This window comes from Peromyscus maniculatus, chromosome 5, assembly GCF_049852395.1.
Source record: "Peromyscus maniculatus bairdii isolate BWxNUB_F1_BW_parent chromosome 5, HU_Pman_BW_mat_3.1, whole genome shotgun sequence".
Classification (NCBI taxonomy): Eukaryota; Metazoa; Chordata; class Mammalia; order Rodentia; family Cricetidae; genus Peromyscus; species Peromyscus maniculatus.
In genome coordinates this window covers 63,300,060-63,325,064 of record NC_134856.1, presented here as the reverse complement: position 1 = coordinate 63,325,064, position 25,005 = coordinate 63,300,060, and the positions used below count along the sequence as shown (strand labels likewise).

At 46.0% G+C, this 25,005-nt stretch overlaps 1 protein-coding gene across 4 annotated transcripts in view; it reads right to left on the bottom strand.

Moving 5' to 3' along the window:
* Window positions 1-913: 913 nt before the first annotated feature.
* Window positions 914-25,005, bottom strand: part of Nrp1 (neuropilin 1) — a 154,843-nt gene continuing 130,751 nt past the window's right edge. For 2 of the 4 annotated variants that reach the window (XM_042277894.2, XM_006982511.4), the window contains 6 exons: window positions 18,428-18,487; window positions 12,898-13,035; window positions 8,296-8,567; window positions 7,771-7,867; window positions 5,621-5,671; window positions 914-3,715 (listed from right to left, as the gene is read on the bottom strand). In XM_042277894.2, the coding sequence (XP_042133828.1) occupies window positions 3,426-3,715; window positions 5,621-5,671; window positions 7,771-7,867; window positions 8,296-8,567; window positions 12,898-13,035; window positions 18,428-18,487 (908 nt within the window). In that variant the 3' untranslated portion in view covers window positions 914-3,425. The remainder of the gene's footprint in view (window positions 3,716-5,620; window positions 5,672-7,770; window positions 7,868-8,295; window positions 8,568-12,897; window positions 13,036-18,427; window positions 18,488-25,005) is intronic. The other 2 variants (XM_076572365.1, XM_076572366.1) reach the window with 1 other exon arrangement.

The following is a 25,005-nucleotide window of genomic DNA, read 5'->3' as shown; positions in this document are numbered from 1 at the left end:
CAGGAAGTGGAGAAACTTGACTCTCTGCCCAGAGCAGCAGCAGCCGCAGCAGCAGTGGTGAGACCCCATGTTCCAGTGCTCTCTGGACTGAGCTTTTCTACTACTGGAGGTAGCAGAGAAGTGACCCCCTTCCTGCAGAGTGGGGGTCAGGTTCCGCCAGCTCTGTTGTGATAAGCTTTTTTTTTTTTTTTTTTTTTTAATGGTTTTTCGAGACAGGGTTTCTCTGTGTAGCTTTGCGCCTTTCCTGGAACTCACTTTGCAGACCAGGCTGGCCTCGAACTCACAGAGATCCTCCTGGCTCTGCCTCCTGAGTGCTGGGATTTAAGGCGTGCGCCACCACCGCCTGGCTGTGACAAGCTTTTTAAAGGACCTATTTAAGGTGTTTTGGCTCAACACTTTTTTTTTGTCCTTTCTTGGGATGTGTGTGTGTGTGTGTGTGTGTGTGTGTGTGTGTGTGTGTGTGTGTGTGTGATTTTTTTTCCTATTGTTTTGGTCCCCAAAGAAATAGGCATTTCCCCAAGGCTTACTAAATGGACAGTTATAACACTATATATACTCAGTTTTCCCCTTTCCCTAAATTTAGTATATAATCAGTATGTAAATTTACCTGTTTCCTACAGAAGCAAGAGTCACCAACAGTAATCTGTTAGTATTATAAAACCAACGTCACCACGTGGATGTACAAACCAATATAATTTGGGTGAAAAAAATGTCCACTTAGAGGCCACTTCTGCCTTGCTCAGCCCTAAAGACCTGGTTTCAGATTCTTGCTTTGGGAAGGAGGGGTCTGCTTGCTCTCTCCCACTAGGAGATTCTTTCGAAAAGATAACTTCAATCTTGGAAGGTACTGGACATTGGGCTGACCCCCAACATCTTTACCAAGAACAGAGCTAATGGAATAACAGCCATCAGGTTTGGGATTTCTATGAAAATGTTTAATTCAACTGCTTCTTTGGAATGTGTAGTTTGGAGCTTAAGTTACAGTTCATTCTAGGTGGTTTTTTATGCTACTCAGAGAATACAAATGTCATTTCAAGTTAAGGCTTCGCTGTTCATTTTGAAACAACAATTTACAAGTGTCATACATATCATCATAGAAAATAAAAATTTCTGTAAAAAAAATTTGCACAAAATTTTATGAGGGTACAAAACATGAAGCAATAATATACCAGAAAATGAGACATCTTACTACAGAAAGTCTTATAGATTTCAATAAAGAAAAAATATGTTATTTTACACCTTTAAAAATTACGAAACAATCTAAAACAATATAAACTGAACATTTTGTAACACTGCCTTTACAAATTAATAACTTTATAAACATATAACTTTTAAATATATTTATCAGTGCAAGGTACTTTAAAATTTAAAGTTGCAGTATCATTTTTCCTTGGCTGAGGACACGGGTCGAGTCTGTTGCCTTAGAAACAAACTCTCACTTAATGCTTTCCTCCCAGTATGATTGTAACAAGTGAATAGATGCCCCTGGGAATGGAAACATAGTCTTTTTATTTTCATTTTTTTAAAGTGATCAATACTTTCCTGGAAAAAAGACATTCGCAATCCCATTAAACCAAGGTGAATGGACCCTTCATCCAGGAAGCAAACATGATTTCCAAGAAACAATAACTGAGACCTGTAGCCACACGCGAAAGGTCGAGTCCAGAGTTCTTACGTACAGCTCAGCAAGACAGAGTCCACCAGCTGGAAAGCTGCTTTGGGTTAAGATATCTACCTCTTTGTGCTGTGGAGGGGTACGCCTTGCCAGCTCTAAGGTAGGCCTTTTCTCTTTATGAGCCATTGGAAGTTTCTGAAAGCATTCATTAAAATTTATTTTTTTCAGGGTTTCTGCTGAATGGCTGTTGTTTGGATTTTATGCACCCCTTCTGCCTGGTCTTAAAATAGCTTTGCCTCAGGCATCAGGTTTATTGTTTATTTCTTAAATGAGCTGCTCCTTTCTCCTCCCTCCTCAGACCCAATAACAAAACTGCAAGGTTCTCAGGTCATTTTGTATATTTGGATGTAAAATTGTCATGTCCTTTTAGACTCGGGGATTCTATTCAGTGTTTCCTGTGGGTCTCATCTGGAAGCCAGTTTGTATTCTTTTCTCTTTCAATTTAAGACTTCCGTTAGGTGAAAACATTCCTGTCAAACATCAATCTAATCAGAATGGATGGGTACATGGCTTCAGGAAAAAAGATACTGTCACTTTAACCAGTTAACAAGAAACCCAAAGTTAGACTTTGGGGGACAAAGTTAGGAATTCCCCTTACTTAATTATCTTAAAACATAAAGTCTAGTAAAATTGTTCGCCATCGCCAGCAGGTTAAAGCTGCAAGGTTCATTCTGGACAGTGGCAAATGCTTCACTTCTAAGAGAGGAAGGAAGGACGGGGGGAGGAGAGAAAAAGCCAAGAGTTTACATCTGAAAATACATTCCATTGGAAAGAACAGTGAGAGAGAACGTTGCAGCTTTATACAAAGGGTCAAGAGACATGACATTGAACTTCAGAAAAAAGCAGAATGAGTAAGCCACGTTGCCAGGTCTTCAGAGCCCTTGCCTTCCCGGGGTCGGCATAGCACACTAAAATATACTTTCTTCTTAGTCAGTGGGCCACCAGGTCTGATTGAAGAGAAGGGTTTTCACCAGAAACAGAGTGGGTCATCCACGGGACACAAGGAACCAGTACAAACAAAAAGGCACTTGAGAGGACGAAGACTAGCCAGTGCCGAAGACTTGTGGTGGTCATCAGCGGGACACCCGGGTGCCAGCAGTTTGGTGGCTGCATGGTATGGTATTCTGAATGGAGGTCACAAACACGAGATTCGGTACAACACTGTAAAACATCAAGAAAATCTGTCGGTATTGCTTGGTAAACAGAGCTGACACGCGATATGGGTACTGAGGCCACAGTACTTTGCAGACAAAATAGTCTAATTCTTTTCCCCCTCTTGTGCTCGCTGTGGGTAGCGAGGCAAAGGTGGATGTTGGCATCCCCTGAAACGTGATTATGCTAATAGGCTCTGGGCACTGGGCTACAGGTCACATATCCATCAAAAGGGCCCACTGAACAACGCCTGGTGCCAGCATCTTGGATTTTGCGGTTTCCGAGAAGAATCCATCACAGGGTAAGGAGAGAGAGGAAAAAGGGGACAAAGAGGATGAACCATGAAGTCAGTCACACTTGGTCTCAACTGGCTTCTGATTATCCAAACGAAACCAAGAAAGCGGGCTGTACATGATTCCGGTTGTTACCAGTCACCTGCTTGCGTCTGTAGGTGACGCTCATTGAAGCTCCTGAGAAAAGCCTGGCGTGGCGTCACAGACGCCCTTCCCAGCTTACAGTGAGAGCAGAGCAACAGAGTCCCCGCACCTCCACTGTCCTCCCACCTCCGTCCTCCGGTGCTCCCTCCAGCTCCGCGCCTTCATGCCTCTGAGTAATTGCTCTGTGGGTTCAGTTTGTCCTTTTTCAACTTCACGCCATCCACAAGTTCAAAGTTATAGTTCTCCAGGGCAGACAGGTTTCTTTCCGACATCCCATTGTGCCAACAGGCACAATACAGAACAACTCCACAGACGGCACCCAGGAGTACCCCCAGGGCACTCATGGCGATGATGGTGATGAGGATGGGGTCCAGGGTCTTGAGCACGTTGCCTGGCTTCCTGGAGATGTTCTCGTCGCTATCACCTTCCCCTTCATATCCTGGGGTGCTCCCTAAGGACATGAGACAAGATGGACTCATGAATGCTGAGAGGCCACATGCGAGTAGACAGAAGACCAGGAAAAAGGGGAGGGACCTATGAGCCATTCCATGCTCCAGTGCTGGAGGAGTGGGGAGATGGGAGGTGAGGGTGCTGGGGTTTGGAGGTGGACACTGAGGTCACAACCTAGTTTATATCCCTCTAGAGTGACAGATATGTTTATAGTTCTCATCCAGAGAGTTAGTTATGATGAGTCAGGGTCTCGAAAGCCCAGGCTGGCCTGGAGCTTGACATATGGCAGAAGATGACCTTGCCAATCCTCCTGCCTCCACTTCCTTGGTGTTGGGATAGTAGACATGGACCACTATGCCTAATACATATGTGATTAAACCCAAAGTTTAGTGCATGCTGGGTAAGCATTCCAGCAGCTGAGCTACATCCCCAGCCTTCGGTGTGCAGGTGTGAAGTTTTGTCAAATCTTGGCCACACAGTTGTCTACTGTGTTCGGCGGGTGGATCTAAACATTCTCCTGTATTCTACCTGACTTCCCAGGCAGGCCCAGATGCTGTTCCTAGTGTCCCTGTGGGTTTTTACACAGAAAGCCATGAACACCCTTAGACCCCAAACTATCTAGTAATACTGAAAGAGAGACATTTTTTTTTTCCTGAATAAACTAATGCCTACTCCTATCATGCAGAAAGGGCTGTGGCACCGATTAAGAAACAGTGTCTGTTGCTGTGCCGAAGAGAAGACATTTAATAGCGTCTTCACCACCCTGGCAGTGTTGCTGGAGATGGTCACGCTGCTCTGCAAAGGAGTCACTAGGGATGTGTTTGCTGCAGAGTGGAACATGAGACGTTATTAGCATGGGAGCTTTGAGCCTAATTACCTGGTGCTAGGAGCAGGCCTGAAATGCTAATGGGCAGCTTGTGTGGTGTTTACTTAATGGTGCTCTGATCAACTGAGATTCCAATCAGCGAGAACTAAAAATATGAGATGCGAGTCCCTAAACAAGGGAAAACAAGCCTTGGGGGCATATTAATACTCTCTCCCTTGATGAAAGATTGTTTTGAAACAACTTCTAATAAAGTTTACAGCTGTGTGGACTCGGTAATGTGCTAACATTTCCAGCATCGCAGGCCTGTGGTTGGTGTTTCTGACGGTCTGTGCTGGCCGTGCATATGGTAGGACCACGTTTCCAAAGGCAGCAGATGACAATGGTGCCTCACTGTCCCTGCCAGCTCTGAGCAGTGCTGGCCAGGCGGTTTGGAAGCTTCCAGGACCTAGCCCCAATACTGCGTCTTACATCTGAGCACCGAGGAAATACTAACCCAAACCACACATTTTTAGAGTTGATCAAACACCCAAGGCTACCCCTGATAAACTCTGCTCCTTTTGTTTCAGTCCTGATGTCTGTCAAACGGGAGAAAGCGTGCCCTGTGGAACACGGGTCTTGACTGCTTGATGTGTAAAGCAGTCCCTAAGAAAGTCCCATCATCAACGTCACCCCTAGACTGCGGGGTGACAGGAAACAGGACCAGACCCCAGAGAAGCTAGGTTTCTGCCCTCCTCAAGATTCCACCTGGGAGGCGAGGAAACACAAGGATTTGTTGCCTTCAAATGATGACATGAATAGTCTCCATAATTTTGTGATTGTGTTTCAGTGAAAAATCTCAGGCAGGGAGGGGTTGGGTATACTTACTCCTGGAAGTGCCACCTCACAGTGTCCCTCCCAAGTCAGCTAAGGACATACAGCACTTTGTGACAAGGATCCAATCTACACCCACTCAGGCACAGGGACTCATTTTATCTGAACTGCCTGGATACACTCGTGTATGAGGATTTCAGAGATGCTTATTTACAAACAACAAAAATCATAGGAAATTAAAATAGAGGCTGAGCAGTAAGATGAATTTACCTGTTTCATCAATTTTAATTTCTGTGTTCTTTTTATCTAGGTCTGTTGGTTCTGACAAGGCAAAGAGAATGGAAAGAGATGTTGAAACCGCCAATAAAATAAAACAATTGTGATTCACCCAAACTGCACGGACCCTCCCCCCCCCCAACCCCTCTGCTGGCCTTTCATAGTCGTTCAGATTGCACAGTGTCCTTGTACAGGACTCAGAAATGCTATTAAGATGCTGTGGAGGGCAGAGGGATGGGTTTTTGGCATGTGGACTGTGGAAGGCTGATGAAGATGAGAAGCACCAGTGGGAATGGACCCATCACTACGAAGCTATAGCATGCTGGCAGCTGCCTCCTATTGTTGGTGTGTACTGAACTCGCTTTTGAAACAGCCCAATGCTTCTTTGAGCCAGGAAACTTCTTCCTGTACTTATCAGAAATAAATAAAATAAAATTCTATGGAAAAAGTGGAGCCTTGGGATTGGATACAGTCCTGAGTGCCCTGCTATCCCTGAATTTAAGACCTTGTAGAATACATAATAAACACTTTAGTAAATTTGTTCAAATGAATGGTTCATAAGTAGTTAGTACTCATAGCCGCTGTGGCTAGATTATTCAGTAACATATATTTTGTGAGTAATTATATAATCACACACATATGCATGTGAAGACCAGAGGCTGACATCAATTCTGTCATTTCTCAATTTCTTTTCATCTAAGTTTTGGAGACAGGATCTTTCATCAAGCCTGGAGTTCACTGATTCAGGTAGATTGGCTGGCCCATGTGCTCCAGAGATCTACCTATCTCTGCCCACCCAATGCTGAGATTACAGATGTGTTAGTACACATCTGTGCCTGGGTACTAGGGATCCCAGCTCAGGTCTTCAGCTTGCTGTCTCAATCAGCCCTTTTAGACCACTCTTTATTGCTCTACCTAAGTAGGCAAAAGCCATTAAAAGAAAAAACTCACAAACCCCGCGTCCATCTAATTCACTGTACTGCGTGGCACATTGCTTTGCATATAGTACACAGCCAATTAGAACTTATTGGCCTGAACTGAGTTTATTGCTTTGTTTTCATTCATGGAATTTGCTCTTCTATCCCTGGAACATCCCCTTCTTAGTCTCAGCTTGGGGGAGGAATACACTATTACACATAGTGTGTTAACTACATAAAATACACATTTGAATTGCCAGGTAGCCATAGAAATGAGTAATTTGCAAAAACAACGTCAGCTGAACTATTAAGCTGTATTGCCTGTTGGGTAGGGTGCCGTTGAAGAGGTTCCCTTATGAAGAACAAAGAAGCAGACCATTAGTCACTGTCTTTCTTTTTTTCAGTTTCTTCAACTAATGGTATCCAATTATTGCCCCTTTAAGGATTACACATAGTCGATGTATTACATAATAAAAGACTTGTAAGTTATTGAAATGGCCCAAAACCCACTGTAGCCAACAGGCCTCCTTTGTCTTCAATTTGCCCAGCAGGCTTATTTCCTTCTGTTATAATTAACAGCCTATTATGTAATGATATATAACAAAAGTTTCAGTGTAGCAAATGGGGCTTAAGACTAATTACTGTGCTATTACATTGTCATTAGTGATGCTATTTGTAATTATGGATCAAGAACCGGGGAATATGAATTGGCTTTCTAAGTCCAATTTTCATCTGTGGACAGCACAAGGCCATCATGATCAACTCTGTTAGGTAGATCTCTGAATCGCCATTACCTGCCAAGTCACGTCAGCTAGTGACAGAGCCAGAGGTATCTACTTATTTAGAATACAGAGGCAAATGATGGTGTCTCTGACTCATTGACAATGTAATCTTAATTAAATTCTCTGTTATCAACATGTTTGAAGGCCCACGGCTTTGTTTCCACACTCAGATATGGGAATGTCCAGATGTCTGTGTGTTTCTATTCTCTATCAAAATGTTTCCATATGCCAGATATGACTTCTAAGCTGCAGTCTTTGGATTCTGGAGGCATCAGACTTTCTATGTGACTAGGTTAGAGGAGGAAGTAAGTGAAGATAAACCACCCCACTTTACACCCTGTCTGCATTTGACTTCTGGTCTAAATGACAAGGCAAAACTGTCACATGCTAATCATCCTGCCAGGACAAAGGGCTTCGTTCATTCCCACCCCAAACCCATCCTTACTTGCACAGTCCTCCTGAGAAATGTGGTTGTTAATACTGATGTCATCCACAGCGATCCCACCCAGGTTTCCTTTCCCGATTTCACCTTCAAAAATCACCTGAAAAAATGAAATGTTTTTCACAGTATTTTAAAGTCCCGCCTTCAACATCAAGGGTTGCAAACACTCTCCCAGTCAAAACTTCGACTCAAGTTCATGAGACTTCATGTGAGTTAAACTCACAAGATTGCATATAGACACAGGAGAGTCATTCTTTCTTCCCTATCAGTGGCAGAGATGATTCAAATCTCTCTTCACATTCATTTTTCATAAAGGAAGAAAAGCTTTAAATGAAAGACATGGTATCTGTGATATCTCAGAATGAATTATAATGGAGATTTTTTTCCCCTTTTCCCTGCTGTCATCTAAGAGACAGTGACACATGTCACCAAGACAAACATCCCAGAGGCAACAGTTCAGGGTGGGGAAGCATTCCACACACCCCACTGTCCCAGAGCCCCAATCCTCCCTTTGTGGAGAGTTCGTACCTGATACAGTTTCAGAGATTTGTGCAGCAAGACGCGCCCTTCTTTCCAGTGGTCTCCTTGGTGCCCGACCACCATCCAGACTAGCTGATCATATTCCTCTGGCTTCTGGTAGCGCAGTTTGACCCTCAGGGTACCGACATGAGAGCCGGACATGTGATACCAGAAGGTCATGCAGTGGGCAGAGCTCTGGGAATAGACCACGGGGCTCACCAGGCGGGCCACTTTGCCCTTCTGATTTTCATCAGCTTGGGAATAGATGAAGTTGCCATCTCCTGCTGAGGCAAAACTCTGTGTCAGGGAGACCAGACAAGTCCACAGTACTTTCCTCTCTCTCCTGTCAAGAACTACCTACCCATAAAGACATTCTCCTGGGCGGGGTACCAAGGAACCGAGCAGCCGGGGAAGAGCAGATGCAGTTATTAGTAACCCCATGGGCACCTGCGACCTTGCTCTAAGAGGCGTTGAGTGGACTTTGGGCACTGCTTACCTGGATCATGGTATCACAGGGAGCCAGGCTGTAACTTATATCTGTCTTCACACTACGAAAGGTAGACACTATGCGCAGTCTGTCTCCAGACTTCGGAGAAAGTGACTTTAAAATGTTTCAGTGCACCTATACTGTGCAGGTAAAAGCCAGGGGCCTACCCTGGGCATTACTCTCCAGATGCTAATCATTTTGTTTTTTTTGAGACAGGGTGTCAACAACTTACAGCTCCACGAATAGGATAGGTTGAAAGGCCAACTTCTACCTGTCTACCTGTCCCTAGTGCTAGGACAACAAGCCCATGCTGCCATACCTGTTTTATTTTTTATTTTTTTTTATTTTTTAAAGATGGATTCTGGGGATTAAATTCACACCCTTGTGTTTACAAAGCAGGCACTCTGCCTCCTCCACTGAGTCATCTCACCAATCCCTGAGCATCTTTAAACAAATAAATGTTCTTCTTTTCCCTTTAGTGTATGTTACTGGTCTATGAATTTCTCAGCTGTGCCCAAGAGTTTGGTTCTTACCTGAGAGCCTGCTTCTGTTTGCCATGCTTCAGGCCCAAGGAGAAGCAAGCCTGCATTTCTGACACTCATTTTGTACGCACCATTTGGCAACGGCCACGCTTATGGCGCCATGAGGACTGCCTGTTGGCTTTGCTCTAATGACCCCCAGTGGGAACATTTGTTCTTGCCTCCACCTGGTCTAAACACAACCTGTGGGCTACCTTTTTGCTCTCTGAATAGGAATCACAAACTCCCGCACCTCACCTGAGGTAACCGGGGATGTAACATGATGCTTGGGCCTCGGAGGCCAGTAGAGTGTTTCCTTCCCTGGCTCACAGGCTTGCAGGCCTGTGAGGTACCTTTTCACCATGCATGTGTGGGCATGTCCTCATGCCTGGTTCCGGTAGTCTCTACATGTCTCAGTAGGCAGCTCTTCTCTTACTGGGCAATCAACCTGAGCTCCCACGGATGCTCTTGTTAGTCAGTGAGTGGATCCATGAGGAAGAGTGGACATAGGTCCCTGCTCCACATGTGTATGAGACACTGCAGAGCATCGCTCTCTACCCTCGTGGGGAGTGTACCCTGAGTGCCTGCTGATTCTGGTACTCCTGGGTTTCTATCATCCTGCTGAGATGTCAGGACCTGGGTGTCCCTTTGTGACAGTGCCATTGCCTCAGTGAGTGGCAGGTTGGCCCACTGAGATGCTCAGGGGAAAAGCACACCTGTTCTGCGATCCTTTGGGAAAAGACTGTAGTGGGTAACGGCAAAAGGAGGAAACAAGATTATGGGGCCCACACTTCGGCCGCCAGTCTAACTGCTGCGCACATAGCCTTTGTCTCAACTACACCCTGGCTCCATCTCTCAGAGAAATTCCTCTCACTTCCCGAGCTATGATTATGGGTGAGTCTTTGTGTGTGTATGTATGGGTGCATGCATGTGTGTGTGGAGGCCAGAAATGGATGCTGGGCATCCCCCAATCTCTTCCCCACCTTGTTTTAAGATGGTCTCTCAGTGAATCTAGAGTCCCTGATTTGGTTGGACAGGCTGACCTTCAGCCCCAAAGACCCTCTAGTCTCTACCTTCCAACAGTGGGATTATAGGTACACAAGGCCATGCCTGGGTGCTGGAGATCTGAACTCAGGTCCTTATATTGGCATGACAGGCACTTTAGTGACAGAACCATCTCCCCAGTTCTCACTGGGTTCTCTTTTACCCTTATTGCATCCCCTCCATCCCCCGCCCCCAGCATTCAGTGAACAAGGCAAAGAAGCTGGAATCGTTTGTAAAGAGGTACACAGATCCATTCCTAAAGTCAAGAGCACAGAACCCAGTGCAGTTCCTTTACAATTCAAAATTAGGAATGTCACCAAAGTAGCAATAATTTTAAAATGCCTCAACATCCAATTTGCAAAGTTCCAAATATCATTATCATTGACTTGAGAAGGAGTTTCACTATGGGCTGGCCTTGAACTTGCGGTCCTCCTGCTGAGGGCTGGAATTCTAGTGAGCACTACTTTGCCTAGCTTCCTAATAGTATTATTAAAAAGCGTAGGTCTGGGGGTGGAGCACGGTTTGTACAGTGTTATCTAGCATGCATGAAGCCCTGGGTTCCTTCCTTAGCACCATATAAACCTCGGTGTGGTGGCACATGCCTATAACCCTAGCACTCCAAGGTAGAGGCAGGAGGATTAGAAGTTCGAGGTCATCATCAGCCACACAGTGGGAATTTCAGGCCAGCTCTGGCATGAGTGAGTCCCTGTCTCAAAAAAGAAAAAGAGAAGTGAATATCCTGGGAGTGCCCAAGGACATGAGCGCTAGCAGGTGGGGGCTGTTTTCATTTAGATGGTTCCTCGCTAACAAGTTCCTGTCTTTTCCATGCCAGGCATGCCTGCTTCTCCCAGATGATCTCTTGTGCAGCGGAGGCTCTTTCTAGTTAAGGCACAGCCAGCTGCCAGTCAGGCTGAGCGGCTGGGAGAACAAAGGAGCCACATAGTGGGAAGGAATCCCTTCTCTGCTGTGGATCTCAGAAATGGACTCCTCTTGTGATTCTCCAACGCACAAAGTGCCGGTGTTTCCCTTTCAGACATTTTACCAGACTCTGGGTCGGGAACTGGGTCTTCATTTTCTCAATTAGCACTCCGCTTCTGCGAGCCTTTCAGCTTTTGTCTCCGGCTAACACAGCTTTTCACCCCCTCTGAATGTCAGGTCCTACTGAGCCATTTCACTGCACTTTGCATCCATTTTCCCGCTACTGCTGCCTTCATCTTGGCTAATTGCATTTAGTTAATCTGATGCCATTTATGTGTACAGTGCCATTTACAGTCAAAGTATTTTAAGTTTTCTAAAACCGCTTGTCTTAAGATTCAATGGAAAGTGTCTCGGAATTGAAGGAGTCCAATTTTATCCAATTTCCTTGTCACTCTCATTAGGAGAGGAGGTAGCCGTGGCAGAAAGGGGCCCTCAGCTTACTTTGTGCTCATATTCACTGTGGAAAAGAGAACAGCACAATGGGAGAGGGTGGGGTACCTTTCTACTCATCTGGCAGCCCACAAGCCAGCCCCCCCAGGGCGGGCATGCAAAAATTTAGGGGTTCTTCAGCATCCCCAAATACTCTTTTGATGGTCCACTACTAACTATATTTCAGGAGTGGTGTGTGTGTGTGTGTGTGTGTGTGTGTGTGTGTGTGTGTGTGTATGTGTAGGGAGTGTGTCTGTGGAAGTAGGTGTATGTCTGTTTGTCAGGATGCTGCTGGCTCTGTATAAGAACTGCATGTGGGGTAAAGAAAAAAAAAACCCACAAAACAAAAAACAAAGAAACAGGACGGGAAGGAACACACTGAATCATTCCTCTCCCAGCAACTCCTCATAAGAGGAAACTACGGTCGAGGGCTGGAGTATGGAGCTTAGAGGAAATGGGTCAGGTTGAGCGAAGTCTCCTGAATTGTTCTCCCTTTTCCTCAGGGGACCAGAGAAGAAGCACCAGGATGCGCTGTGCTTGGCCCTGCATTAGCCGAGCCTGGGATGCAGAGATCGCCAACGAGGCATGCTTGTGCACAGAGAATGCCCACTGGACAGTATTATTTCTTTTCCGAGGCAGGGTCTCACAGAACCCATGCTGGCCTGGAACCCAATATGTAGCCAAGATGACCTTGAACTTCTGATCCTCCTGTGCGCCCCTTCTCAGTGCTAGGATTGCAGGCACGTGCTACCATGTCTGTTTTGTTTGTTTGTTTTGTTTTGTTTAACCATGTCTGGTTTTAAGTACTGGCCCCTACTGAAAAACGCCCTTAGTAAAAGTCCAGAAAAACTAAAATGAGCTTGAGTTCACTGAATGTGGCTGAAGTTGACCTTGGTAAAAGTAAACAGGGCTCTCTCCCATCCTTGCTCCATTTCTTGTTTCTTAGGAAGGCCAGTCCGTGGCCAGACTCAATCAGAATTCCTATTCTTGCCCCAAGCCTCTCTCCATTACAGAAAAGAATCTTGAGAGTTCCAGAAAACAGAAGCACAAGTGAACGCTTCTAGCATTTCTTATCACCCACAAAGCTGCAGGTGTCAGGGACCTTCCCTGGTAACCAAAGATGTGCCTAGCATGGAGGCATGGTGTCACTCTTACCTGTATGGTCCTGAATGGGGCCCGTCTTGCTGGTCAGCACGCTCCACTTGAGCTGCGCGTGGCTGTCATGTTCCCAGTGGCAGAAGGTCTTGTGAGAGCCCCAGCCAAACTCGCAGTTAAAACCATAGGTCGGGAACTCTTCAGTGGGGAAGGACAGACAGACACATGGGGAGAATTAACCACCAGGTTCAGGAAGGCCATTAATACTCAAAACATTTTTTTAAAAATAATCTTATATCTGTTCTAAAGCTCTGGGAAACCCACAAAATCTAGGATTACCAAGAAACTAATAGATGCCTGAACATGTCAAAATGTTTGCAAAGTCATATTTAGCACTACCATTTCGTGTGCGCGCGCGCGCAGGCATCTTTACCAAAAATATGGATTTCCCCGGGAATCAGGTTTATATAAGATTTCCAGGAAGGTTACTTTCCAAGGAACATGTGTGTGGGGCATCAGTGGCATTTCCCCTGTTTGCACACTATCCAATAGGAAAGGTAATCTGTTATTGAGGATGAACCACAAAAATTGATTTCATCAATGAAAGGAATCTTATAAGAGATTGACTGCAGCCTCCACAGTTGGGATGTGACCTGACAGGAAGCCTAGCCCCCCCCCCCCCATCACGCCAGCTGACAGCTCAAACCTGTGTCAGGGAGGAGTGACTGAGGCATTTTCCTGCGATTATTTCCTTTCTTCTGCGCTCTCCATCAGGTCAATTAATTTCAGAATAAATCTCTGGCTTTTTTTGGTGAACTTCTAAATTTGCATATAAATTGTTCGCTCCACTTAAAACCTCAATTTGAGGTCACAGAAAGCCCAAACTCATTTAAACATTGACCCTTCAGAAATACTTTTTTAAATCTTCCAAATGCTTGCTTTGGAAGCTGAAAGCATTAATGGGTTTGTAAGAAGGCGTCTGACCTTAGCGTTCCATAACCCCAAAGCCTTTCGTTTACTCAATCTGGTTCTCTGAAAGGGTCTTGAGTTTGGAAGTACTGAAAGAAGAAATCAGGGATAGTACTGTTTTGTTTGGGGGAGGAGTCAGCGGTGGCTAAAAACAATTCCAAAGATGAGATCATTGTGAGGCCCCTGTCCCCACGGCCAGCAAGCCTGAGACCAGTCTTCCACAGGATGGCAGTATTGAGTCAGCTAGAGGCACATCAGGGGTGTCTGCCCAACTGAAGTGGAGTCTCAAAGGACTTGCCTTGTACAATAAAGGAAAGCGTATTATTATGGGCTGCCTTAGGGTCAGGCGGAGACCTCGTCTCCTTTTGAGCATTTCTTTAACTTGCCCAAGTGTTTAACACAAAGTCCTGCGATAGCTCTTCCTGTGCTCTCCAGTGCCCCTCCCCCCACTGAACAATGGAGGGAGGGGCTCTAATGGGAAGATTTATTAAATAGATAAGGATGATTTAATATGCATGTTTTGGTTTCCAAGGAATTCTTTTCAAGTGCTAATGTCCAATTTTGGAAGGAGCACACCATATGAATAATCAGAAACGGAATGTAATTCCTATAGTAAGGAGGTAATGTGACCTCCCAAAGGGTGGGCAGAGCTGTTTGCAAAAGAAAAGTTGGTCGCATGATGTGTTTATTGTGCACATGCTCAGCTAGTGCAAAAGGACAGCCTGAGTGTCAGAGGAGAGAGGTTTTTCATGTGCAAGCTATTGAAGCACGAAGTGCGACTTCACAAGGCTCAGAAATCTCTCTCCCGAAGTTACCGCCCTTGGGCAGCAAAACTGACTTCTGCAGATGGCGTGGTCAGCGTCCTTGCCCTGGAATGTACTGTTGTGAAACCTCATGGTAGGAAACGTCCATGTCAAAGTGTGAGGGTTTAACTTTTCTGCTTCAGTCTGCTTTGTAAGATATGCAAGAGGGCAGAGAGCCTTCACAACCCACATGGCTTTGGTTCCATCCACTTTGCCAGCACATAAAATTTGCTCTCTGGTCCAGAAATCCGCACTGTGCATTATGTTGGATAACATTCTGAAGACATCATAAAGCATTTCAGCAATGACCATGACAAGGAGTAAGTTGTTCCTCACACTAATATTCTCCTCAATGGACAGTGGTCCGCCTTTAGCATCCAGTAGCCTGGCCAGCCCCAGAATTTAACTTTTACATTGTATTGGACCCCTGTCTCCTTGTCTTGTTTTGATGACATATGGCTGTCTTATTCACTTAGAAAGGTCAATGCATTTCAGGGGGACGGGGGAATTGTGAAGCGTGTAGCTCAGTGCTGACAACTCAAGCCTGGATAAAAGGGGGACTCAACATTAAAATTATCAACAGACATTTGCAGAAGACAAAAGAAAACTGCAGAGGATTAGGAAAGAAGGCGAAAAGGGGAGGGGGAGAGGAAGATGAGAAAGTCAAGTGGAGGACAGACACACAGACACAGGGACACTGACAGCCGAGATTTCAGTTATTACCCAGGCCCTGGAGTTGTGCACAGTTCTCATTAAATTCAGTAGTAATAATTGGACTAAATCCCTTCTTAAAAATAGCAGGAAACAATCTTCTGAACTGAAAACAAATTTACGGCCTCTGTGAGCAAGTGCCAGCTGTGCTACTGAGATGATCTTGCCCGCAATTGAGTCATGAGCACAGGATGTAAGCGAGGGCTTCATTTTCGAGTCAAGGCTCCTGTCCAGTGTGATCTCTGCTTAGTCATCCGCTGGTCCCAATGTCCAAGCAAGTGAGGTATGGAAGCACACACAATCACAGGTCACCAACACATTGTGAGCTGCTGGGGGCATGTGGGGAGACCCTCAGAGGGTGAAAGTCCTTTGCAGAGAGAACTGCATTTAACAGGGGTGGGGGGGGAGGGTTCTTGGCACTTTCTGTCCAAGCATCAATAGGCTTTTATGCCTCTGATGACAACCTAGGCAATATATGGATATTGTATTCCTGCTGAGCTTATCATATTGATAAAAATCCTCAAGATGAAGTCTCTTTCTGTGTGTACGTGCATGTGTTCATGCATGTGTGTATGTCTGTGTGTGTGTGTGTGTGTGTGTGTGTGTGTGTGTCAGAGGTCAACCTCAGATGCCATTCCTCAGGTATCACCCACCTTGTTTTTTTATGATAGGCTTTCATGGGGGTTTGGAATTTGCCAAGTAGGGCTAGGCCTGCTAGGATTGGGTCACTAACCTGCCCATCTCCACCCCCATGAATGTCCATGTACCCTGTTTTCTGTGTGGCCATTGAACTCAGGTTCTCATGCTTGCATTTACTCACTGAGATACCCCCTCAGCCCTTAAAACAGAATCTTAATATTCTTCTTAGGCTGTAACTGCTCAGGAAAACAGAATTTTTGACAAAGCCTTGGGGTCTGTCTGCTGCTGCTGTTACCTGGGAAGCATGGAAAGCCTGCATGCAGCAAGGTTTAGGTGTGATCAACCTAACCTTGAGCTGGACCTCTGGTTGGAAGTACTTTCAGTCCCCATGAAGCCTATGCAGTGACCTAACCAGAACTTTCTAATGAACAGATATCTTCCAAAGGTCACACAGTTCATCACCTTCCACTGAGGAGGTGAAGACCAGATTCCTAACTCAGACAATGGAATAAATAGTCTGATGGGCTGTTTGAACCAGTCTTGTCTAGATGGTGGTAGCCACAAGTCCTACTGATTCATGCTCTGGACTCCTGTCCTCTGACCTTGACAGACCCTGAGAGTGGGCCGACAGGTCCCTGTTTGTAAGGCCTTCACAAGAATGACCCAGAGGTCCCGTGAAAGCAAATGTGTTATCAAAACCACATGTGGTCTGGTCACCATGACCTTCACTTTGATTGTTTTCAAAGATACCTATGCTCTTTCGATAGGCGAGAAGAGAGATGAATGAAGCCAGAGAGCTGACTACTGCAGAGGAACTCTAATCACTTCCAGCAAGAGAAGGAACCAGAAGAGCAGTTAAAACACACATGCCATCATCAGAACCCCACTATTCACTCTGTCTCATTCCAAAGACAGCATGTTGAGAGCCACAGTCCCACAGCCCCACTCTAGAGAAGCCCGCCGCAGGACATGTAGACCAGGGCCTTCCTCCTTGTAATGGCCTGGTAAGAGCAAAATATTTGCAAAGAGACACTGGTGCCCTTCCTGTATCACTAGACTATTAAAACAATACTGGAATTTCCCCATAAATCTTATGCTGGGAGGAGGATGGCTCATGCCTGGGCCATCGGGAGGGGGAAACTTTTCTCTGGGAAGATTTCACCCAGGGCTGACAGCATACCTCTTGCCCTCTATTTAAACATAAATCTCATGTCAGAATCGCTAAGATGGAGCTGAGTGTCTCTGGACCTCTTGGTTCCTCTTCCCACTCTGTCTTTTTTTGCTTGTTGCCATCTCTTATTTGTTTGAGTGACCTCTTGAGGGTGGGTGGACAGACCTAGCATCTTAGGGCTGCTAGGGCCTGGGTTCAGAGCCTAGCAACATCGTAGGCTACAGGCCCCAAAGTCAAATTATATCCTGGAAAGGTGTGTGCAGGAATACAGCATTTGGGGCATTTAGGCGACTGTTCCTCTGCCTCATGTTTGAGCGAGTGGTGTTAGGCTACATGGGAGCAAGCATTTGGTCAGCCTAAGCGCCAGAAAACTGGGGGAAAGTTCCACAGAAGGAGTTTGCCTTGCCATTTAATCGGGTCAACGGTGACAATGGCCTTTAAGGAAGCATGCTAATTAGGGCAGTCCTTTCTAGTCCTCTCTCCTGCAGTCAGCGTGGAGGAAACATTGATACACACCACACGGTCCATTAATAAATGACTGCCGGGGCCAAGGCTGAGTGAACTTCAATAAAGGAAATGGAAGAATCTGGAAAGCTGACCTCTCTCACCTTCCTCTAATGATTAACTCCAAAGTATTTAAAAAAAAAAACTCTGGTTGCTTATACAAGTGCTTCCCTTCGTGGGAGTCTGTGGGGAAGAATGTCACAGAATACTAACAGAAAACAAAAGAGGGCAGCCTTTGATAACCCGCACTGCTGGGTGTGCAGAGTCCTTGGGTTTTCCTCCGAGCTAAGGATAAGGGGGCTGCTCCCGGGCTGTTTCTCTGCCCGGGCACAGTGTAAACCTTGGTTTCCTGCGCCCTGTCTCATGGCACACCCCCTGGAAGTGCTGTTGTAAAACTGCCAACTCTGTGGCAGGCACAGCAGACAAACTTTGCGCTTCTTGATTTTGCAGGATGGTGATGAAAATAAATAGCTAGGCTGTGGCTGGTGGGATTTCCTTCTTCCAGTTTGCAAACACAGGCCACATCAGAGCTGTGCTGCAATTAAACAAAGTATGTCGCTCAGTTCCCTAGGGGGTAGCTGGGACTTGTCATTCAGCAATGACTGATGAGGAAGGGAATCTTGCTCACTGGCGCTTACTGAGGACCGACCAAAGGCATGTGGCTTTTACAGCTTTCCTTCAGACCGGATGCCTGGGCATCTTTCCTAGGCCTTTAGAGCAACTGAAACCAGAAAGCTCAGTGATGTTGTTTGGAAGTGGAAGGGAAGTGTATGAAACTAGACATCTGGTATACCTGGTTGGATGGTGCTGTCTACAATGGTTGGCTTCTCTGTGGCCAGGACAGTGGTGCCTCCTGAAAAATAAGAGCAATAGCATACCAAAATAAGAAAACAGAGGTAAGGGTGGGTAATGTTACAAGCTCACATATTGACACATTCCCGACAGAAAATTCTTGCTTGAGTCCCTGCCAAGACCAACCACGTTTGACTGATACTTGGTCTCCCACAATATCTGATTCAAACAACATTACCATCAAACTGTTTTATTTGAGTTTTTATGCACATATTGTGTGTGTTTACAAGTGTGTGCAGATTCAGATTCACCTGGGTAAGTGTACAGGGGTATGTGCATGTGGATGCCAGAGGACAACCGGAGGTGACATGCTTAGAAATGTCACTTACTTCCTTTGAAACAGGGTCACCCAAGTAGGCTAGGCTGACTGGTTAGTGAGCCCCAGGGATCCACTCCCCTAACACTGGGCTGCAAGCTTGTTGCTATCATGCTCACATTTTTGTTTTTTTTGGGGGGGTGCTTTAAGGGCTAACTTCAGGCCCTCAGGCATGTGGGGAAGCCATTTACCAACTGATTCATTGTCCTAGCTCTAACAGCATTACTTTTTTTTTTTTTTTTTTTTTTTTTTTTTTTGGTTTTTCGAGACAGGGTTTCTCTGTGTAGTTTAGTGCCTGTTCTGGATCTTGCTCTGTAGACCAGGCTGGCCTCGAACTCAGAGAGATCCACCTAGCTCTGCCTCATGAGTGCTGGGATTAAAAGTATGCACCACCACCGCCTGGCAGCATTACTTTTAAAAAACCTCACACATTCGTTTTTTAAACTTCAAAAAATCAACAAATAAACATTGTTATTTATAGTGTATAATATCATGTTCTTACATGTACACACACACACACACATACACACACAAAGGAATTGTTAAATTGGGCTGATTAGCAAATGTGTTGCTCTTTCTCTCTCTCTCTCTCTTTTGGTGGTGGTGGTAATGAGGTCCTCTTGTAGCAATTTTCAAGTGTGCCATATATCCTGGCACATTTCCTCATAAAGTATCCAGAAGGCATGGGGAGTCTGGGACTTTGCTCTAAGGCTAAATGTGACATTCAGTTTCAACAGTGAAAGGCCAGGGCCGCTAACAGTCCTCACTGACTGAAGTATTAAACTTGACCTACACCTTGAAGCTTCAAATAGTTTCCAGCGTTTGAGAAGTGGGCCCTCAGGGAAGTCATGAGGTCAGTGCCCGCAAGGTATTTTTAAAACTGAAGGTTTGAAGTGGATGACTGTGGTTCTCTCCCTTTTTTCATTCTTTCCTCTGGCATAGCTGTTTATTTTTTTCCAAGAACCAATATTCTGCTTAGAATATGGTTTGGAGAAGCGGTGAAGGTTTGTGAAGGCAAAGGGGATAAACATTTCTTCACAGTCCCAAGGGACTCAGGAATGGAACAATGATTGCAGAAATACTGTCAGCTTTGATTCAGCCTGGGACTTCCTTGGAAATCTCTGTCAGGGGAATGGGCTGTAGCCTTGTGCAGAATATGTATACTCGTGTGTGAAGGTGCCCATGAAAGCAAGAGACTAATATCAGATGTCCTTCTTACCTTGGGTTATTGAGGTGAGATCTGTCACTGAGACCCAGGGGCTTGCTGGTTAGGCTAGGGTGGCCAGCCATCAAGTCCCAGGCATCCTCCTGTCTCTGCTTCCCCAATGCTGGGGTGACAAGCACATGCCACTATTCACTCTTGTGTAGCAAGCACTTTACTGAGTACCCCCAGGCCCCTGGCAGTGTTCTCAAACTCGCCCAACCACAGGAAGAACCTTGATTACTCATCACAGTTTCCTCTCTGCTCAGCCCCTCTGGGACCTAGTGGGAACGGAATATCTGGGAGAAAGGGCCTTGAAATAAATTATTTCCCAGAGCTTCTCAGATGATTCTTCGACTCGATGGATCTGGGAAACAAGCAGTGTGTTGCTTTTTACTCAGGAGCTTAAGGGAGCCATTCTCCTCTAGTGTATCGTCACAGCAGGGAACGGATCATCTATATTAGTACACACACACACACACACACACACACACACACACACACACACACACGCAGTGTGTGGAAGCCAGAGGCTAACATTACATCTCTTCTTCAATTGTTCTCCACTCTATTTTAAGTTATGTGTGTTTTAAATACATGTGTGTTTGCCCATGTGTATGCATGTGTGTGTGTGTGTGTGTGTGTGTGTGTGTGTGTGTGTGTGTGTGTATGTGTGTGTTGTGGAGCCCAGAGGGCATTGGATCCCCTAGGTTCCCTAGAGCTGGAGTTACAGACAGTTGTAAGTTGCCTGGCACCCAAACTCAGATTTTATACAAGCTCCTAACCACTGGACCCTCTCCAGACCCCTCCATTTTATTTCTGAGACAGGGCCTCTCACTGATCCTAGAGCTGAACTGACTGGCCAATGAGTCCAGGGGCTCCTGTCTCCACCTCCCTGGCACAGGCATTACTGGTGCACACTGCTCCAGCTGCACCTGACTTTTCACATGGACCGAGGATCCGAGCTCAGGTCCTCATGATTGTGTAAGCGCATTGTCTGCTAAGCTATCTCCCTAGTCCTGAGGAACCGATCTTTATTCCAGAGTCTAAGCACTGGTCTACTCAGGATAGAGGCTTGGTGGGGAGGGCAGAGACTTATTTCAGGGGGTTCTGCACACGCTTCTAAGGTGCTGTACTTGCGCTCGGCCTAGCACCCTCAGTTCATACAGATCTGTGATGATATCTACACAGGCCTGTCCTTTCCTACAGCCCCACAGACCAGAGCTCACATTAGTGTGCTGGCGTGCGTTAGAGAGCCAAAATGTTTTTACTTTCGGGTGATCTAGCAGTTTCTGAGCTAAACCTTTGCACTACCACGTCCCACTCCCTGAGCGAAAGTGCTGAAGAAGGGTCACATACGCATGGCCTCCATCAGGTAGACACTGGAAAGAAGGGATTCTGCACACTGAGTGGTAAGAAGGTGAGTTTCTGATGGCAGGATTGGAGGGAGGCCAGAATACATTAGCATACTGTCCCCAGTAGTCTGAGAGGAGAGAGATTCAAGGTGAACACACGCTTTCATATCTGATACGCACGATCAGTTTTGTAACAGGCTGGAAGCTGAATTCCACTGTTGGGGCCACGTGGCTCAAGGTGAAATTTCACCTCCCACTGCCTTTCAAAAGTGTTTGCAGTTCAGCAACTTCAGGGGGGGAATCTTAACTTTGGCCAGAAAGCGTAGAGACACACGCTCTCCAATGCCTACCGGGGGCACAGCTCACCTGAACATCAGCATTATTTGCGAGTGATCATTTGGCTGGAATATTTGGTTCCCTCTATATCTGAACATGTCACCCCAGGAGAAAAATGAGAGGAGACTCTGAATGTACTGAGGGAATGAGCATCGCTGAAGAGAGATTCAACCCTGTTTCTATACACCCTGCTCTTGGAGTTCAAGTGAGAACGTTCCCGCCTCCCTGGTTTTATTACACCGGACACCCAAAGTTTATAGCTCTAGCCATAAAGTCTGTCACAATTAGCCAAAAGGGTAATGTGAGTATATGCTGACTCGAGAATATTAGAGGTATTTGGGTCAGGTGAGCGCAGGATGTGTGTGTGTGTGTGTGTGTGTGTGTGTGTGTGTGTGTATGTATGTGTGTGTCTGTGTCCATCTGTGTTTCACATGCAGAGTTACTTGGGTCTGGTATGAGTTCAGGAGGCATGCCTTTTGTATGTAGAAAGTTGCTTGGAGCAGGTGTGAGCTCAGCGGGTCAGTGTTTTACAGATGAAAGGTACTCGGGTCAGGTGTGGTTAGTTGGATTCATGAAAATGATGTTATATGAGCATTGCCTTTTCCAGGAAAACAACACACTCCTTCACACTCACACACACATACACTTTTAATTTTGACCAATGTAATATATTCAACATAACCAATGAAAATCAAGCCTGAGAATGAACAAGACCATGTGTTCTTGGTGGGCTGTGGGCCGGGCATGACCAGCCCCTGAGGTTCTTACTAATGGGCATAGATTTTTAGAATTGTTGAGACATACTAGCCTAAGAAAATAACTATTTTCTTTCATGCCGTGGTTAACTTTAAAAAAAATTAGGAAAGATTTTTTTTTTCTCTACTAAAGAAACCATTTCATCACTGTAGGTGAAACAAAACCTTGTCCTCTCAAGGGCTGTCACTGTTTCCACTCTGAATGACACATTTTCTGGGGTGCAAGGCTTGCCTCATCTGCGCTTTGCTCCAGGCTAACAGGCTTGCCCTATTCATTCAAAGGCTCTGGTTTCAGTTGGCTCAGTCATGAACTAACGTAAAAATGAGAAGGCCGTTTGTTCGGATATGGGGAGTAAATCTGAACCTTTGTTTCTAATCAATATTAACTGACTACCCTCGGGCTCACAAGGATAAGAGCCCTCCACAGAGGGCAATTGAAAAGGGTGTACTGTGATTCTGAAATGCCTCCTTTTCATGAGGGACTTCGCTGAGGCTGTGTTGGGGCCCACAGAACCCTAAGGCTTGGGGTGGCCTGCTTGCGGGCGACTCTGGGAAGGTTGTATGGGGCCTGGCTTGGGGATGGAACTGTTTTCTATGTTGGCCCCAGAACTTGTTGTCTGACATAAAAATGTCTCTGCATTCATTGGACAAACATTTTGGGGCTTGTGGCTACTTAAGTATAAGATTTCCATTGCCAGCCCACAGCCGTGTGATAAGTCTTTGTAATTTGGAGGGTGACAGTTTCAAGGGGGCGGGGCTGGGACTTAAACATAAAAATTCTGGTCAGCTGTGCTACATTTCTGGGTTGATTTTTTCCCCTTTAACCTTGCGTTTTACCTAGGGCCTGGAGCTCTTTCAGAATTCTTGCAGAGGAGAGACTTCGATGTAATTGGAAATGAACCAAGGGACAGTCCCTAAATTTTCGCTTGAATGGGTTCAGCCATTAGCCTTGCAGTATTAGGAAATTACATGATAACACCGTCAACTTTGCTCATGAAAATTCATTACGGGGGCTCTGGGTCAGGCACTTGGGAAGACAGTTCAGCAAAGTCCTTGCTGCATAAGCCCAAGGACCCGAGTTCGATCCCTAGTGCCCACATAAACAGTTAGGTTCAGGAAGCCCAGAGGGAAAACAGAAGTGAAAGGTGGGGTGACGGGTCCCACCCACTGGTCACCTGTCAGAGGGCAAGTCAGGCCCACAGGCATCTCTATTGGCAACATCAACCTGTGTCTGTGTGAAGGACAACAGCCCGAACCCGCTCTTCTTGCTGTGGCCTCTAGCAGCTGGCCATGTTGCTCACCTAGGGCCAGACCCCTTCCTACGTCAGTGCCGACTTTTCTCTCTTTGGCCCAGAGGGGTCCCCATCCTCCGTGTTCCCGAGAGGCAGTGAACAACACAAGTGGGCCGGGGCGAAGCTGAATCCATCCTCACCCGTCATTCTGTGGTCACTAAACTCAAGCACAACTGTGCTATGTGTGTGTTGTGAGATGGGTATCGGGGCTGGCCTGCCTTCGCAGTCCCAAACCAAACGCAGCCACCACAGTAGACCAGGCATTAACAGGCTGCCTGTATCGTAGACAGCCTGTCCCACAACACTACAGGTGCGCTCCTGACCGGGTGCCTGCTGGCATTGGTTATCGCCATCAACATTTTCCAAGGGGGGGTATGCATAAAGACCCAGCACAACTCTGCAGACCCCCCAAACAAACATGTGCCCAGGCTCCACCCACATGTCTAAGAGGGAAGGGTTTGGGTCTCTATGGCCCGTGAAGGTCCTTGTCTGTTTCAATTCAGTGCACTTGGTTTTTTATATCGGATGCAATAAAAAGCCAAGCCAGGCTTTTTAAAACACAAAGTTAGGAGCCGAAGTACACATCTGTAGCCCTAGTGTGGGCTAGGTAGAGACAAGTAACTCCCTAGACCTCAGTGGTCAGCCAGTCCAGCCAAACTGGGTGGGGGTGGGGTGGGGTGGTGGGGTGGTGGGGTTCCAAAAATAAGGAACAAATTGAAGAGGACATCCAATGTCAGTCTCTGACTTTCACAAGCACACACATGTGCATGCACACACAAACACACGCATACACAACACAAAACGATTGTCAGAGTTTTCTGTCCCAGTTTTTAGTCTTAAAGGTCCTGTTATACCTTTTGCAGAAATAGGGTGTGAATTTCAGTGCCCTGCCCAGTTTTCAAGTGGGCAGTCCCATTTCCCTATTTGTTTAATTCCCTCGGCCAGTCTAAGTGGAAAGAAAGGTTTCTTTATAGATTTTGTGGTTTTGGATGGTGTGAGAGTAACACCAGATAGACCCCGAGGCACCTGTATATCCCCATCTGATGAACCTGCCAGGCAGGGCTGGTGTGAAGTCATAGGTAACTCCGCCTTAGTAAATTTCAATACAAAACAATTTGCAAAATCCTAACTTAAAAGCTGCATTGAAATTAGAAGTCTAATTTAATCAATTTGTTGGATAAAGTCTCCACTCAAACAATTTTGTCCTCATTAGGAAAGGAAAGTGAACGCTTTATAGCGTGTGGTTGGGGATGGGTGCTGTGCA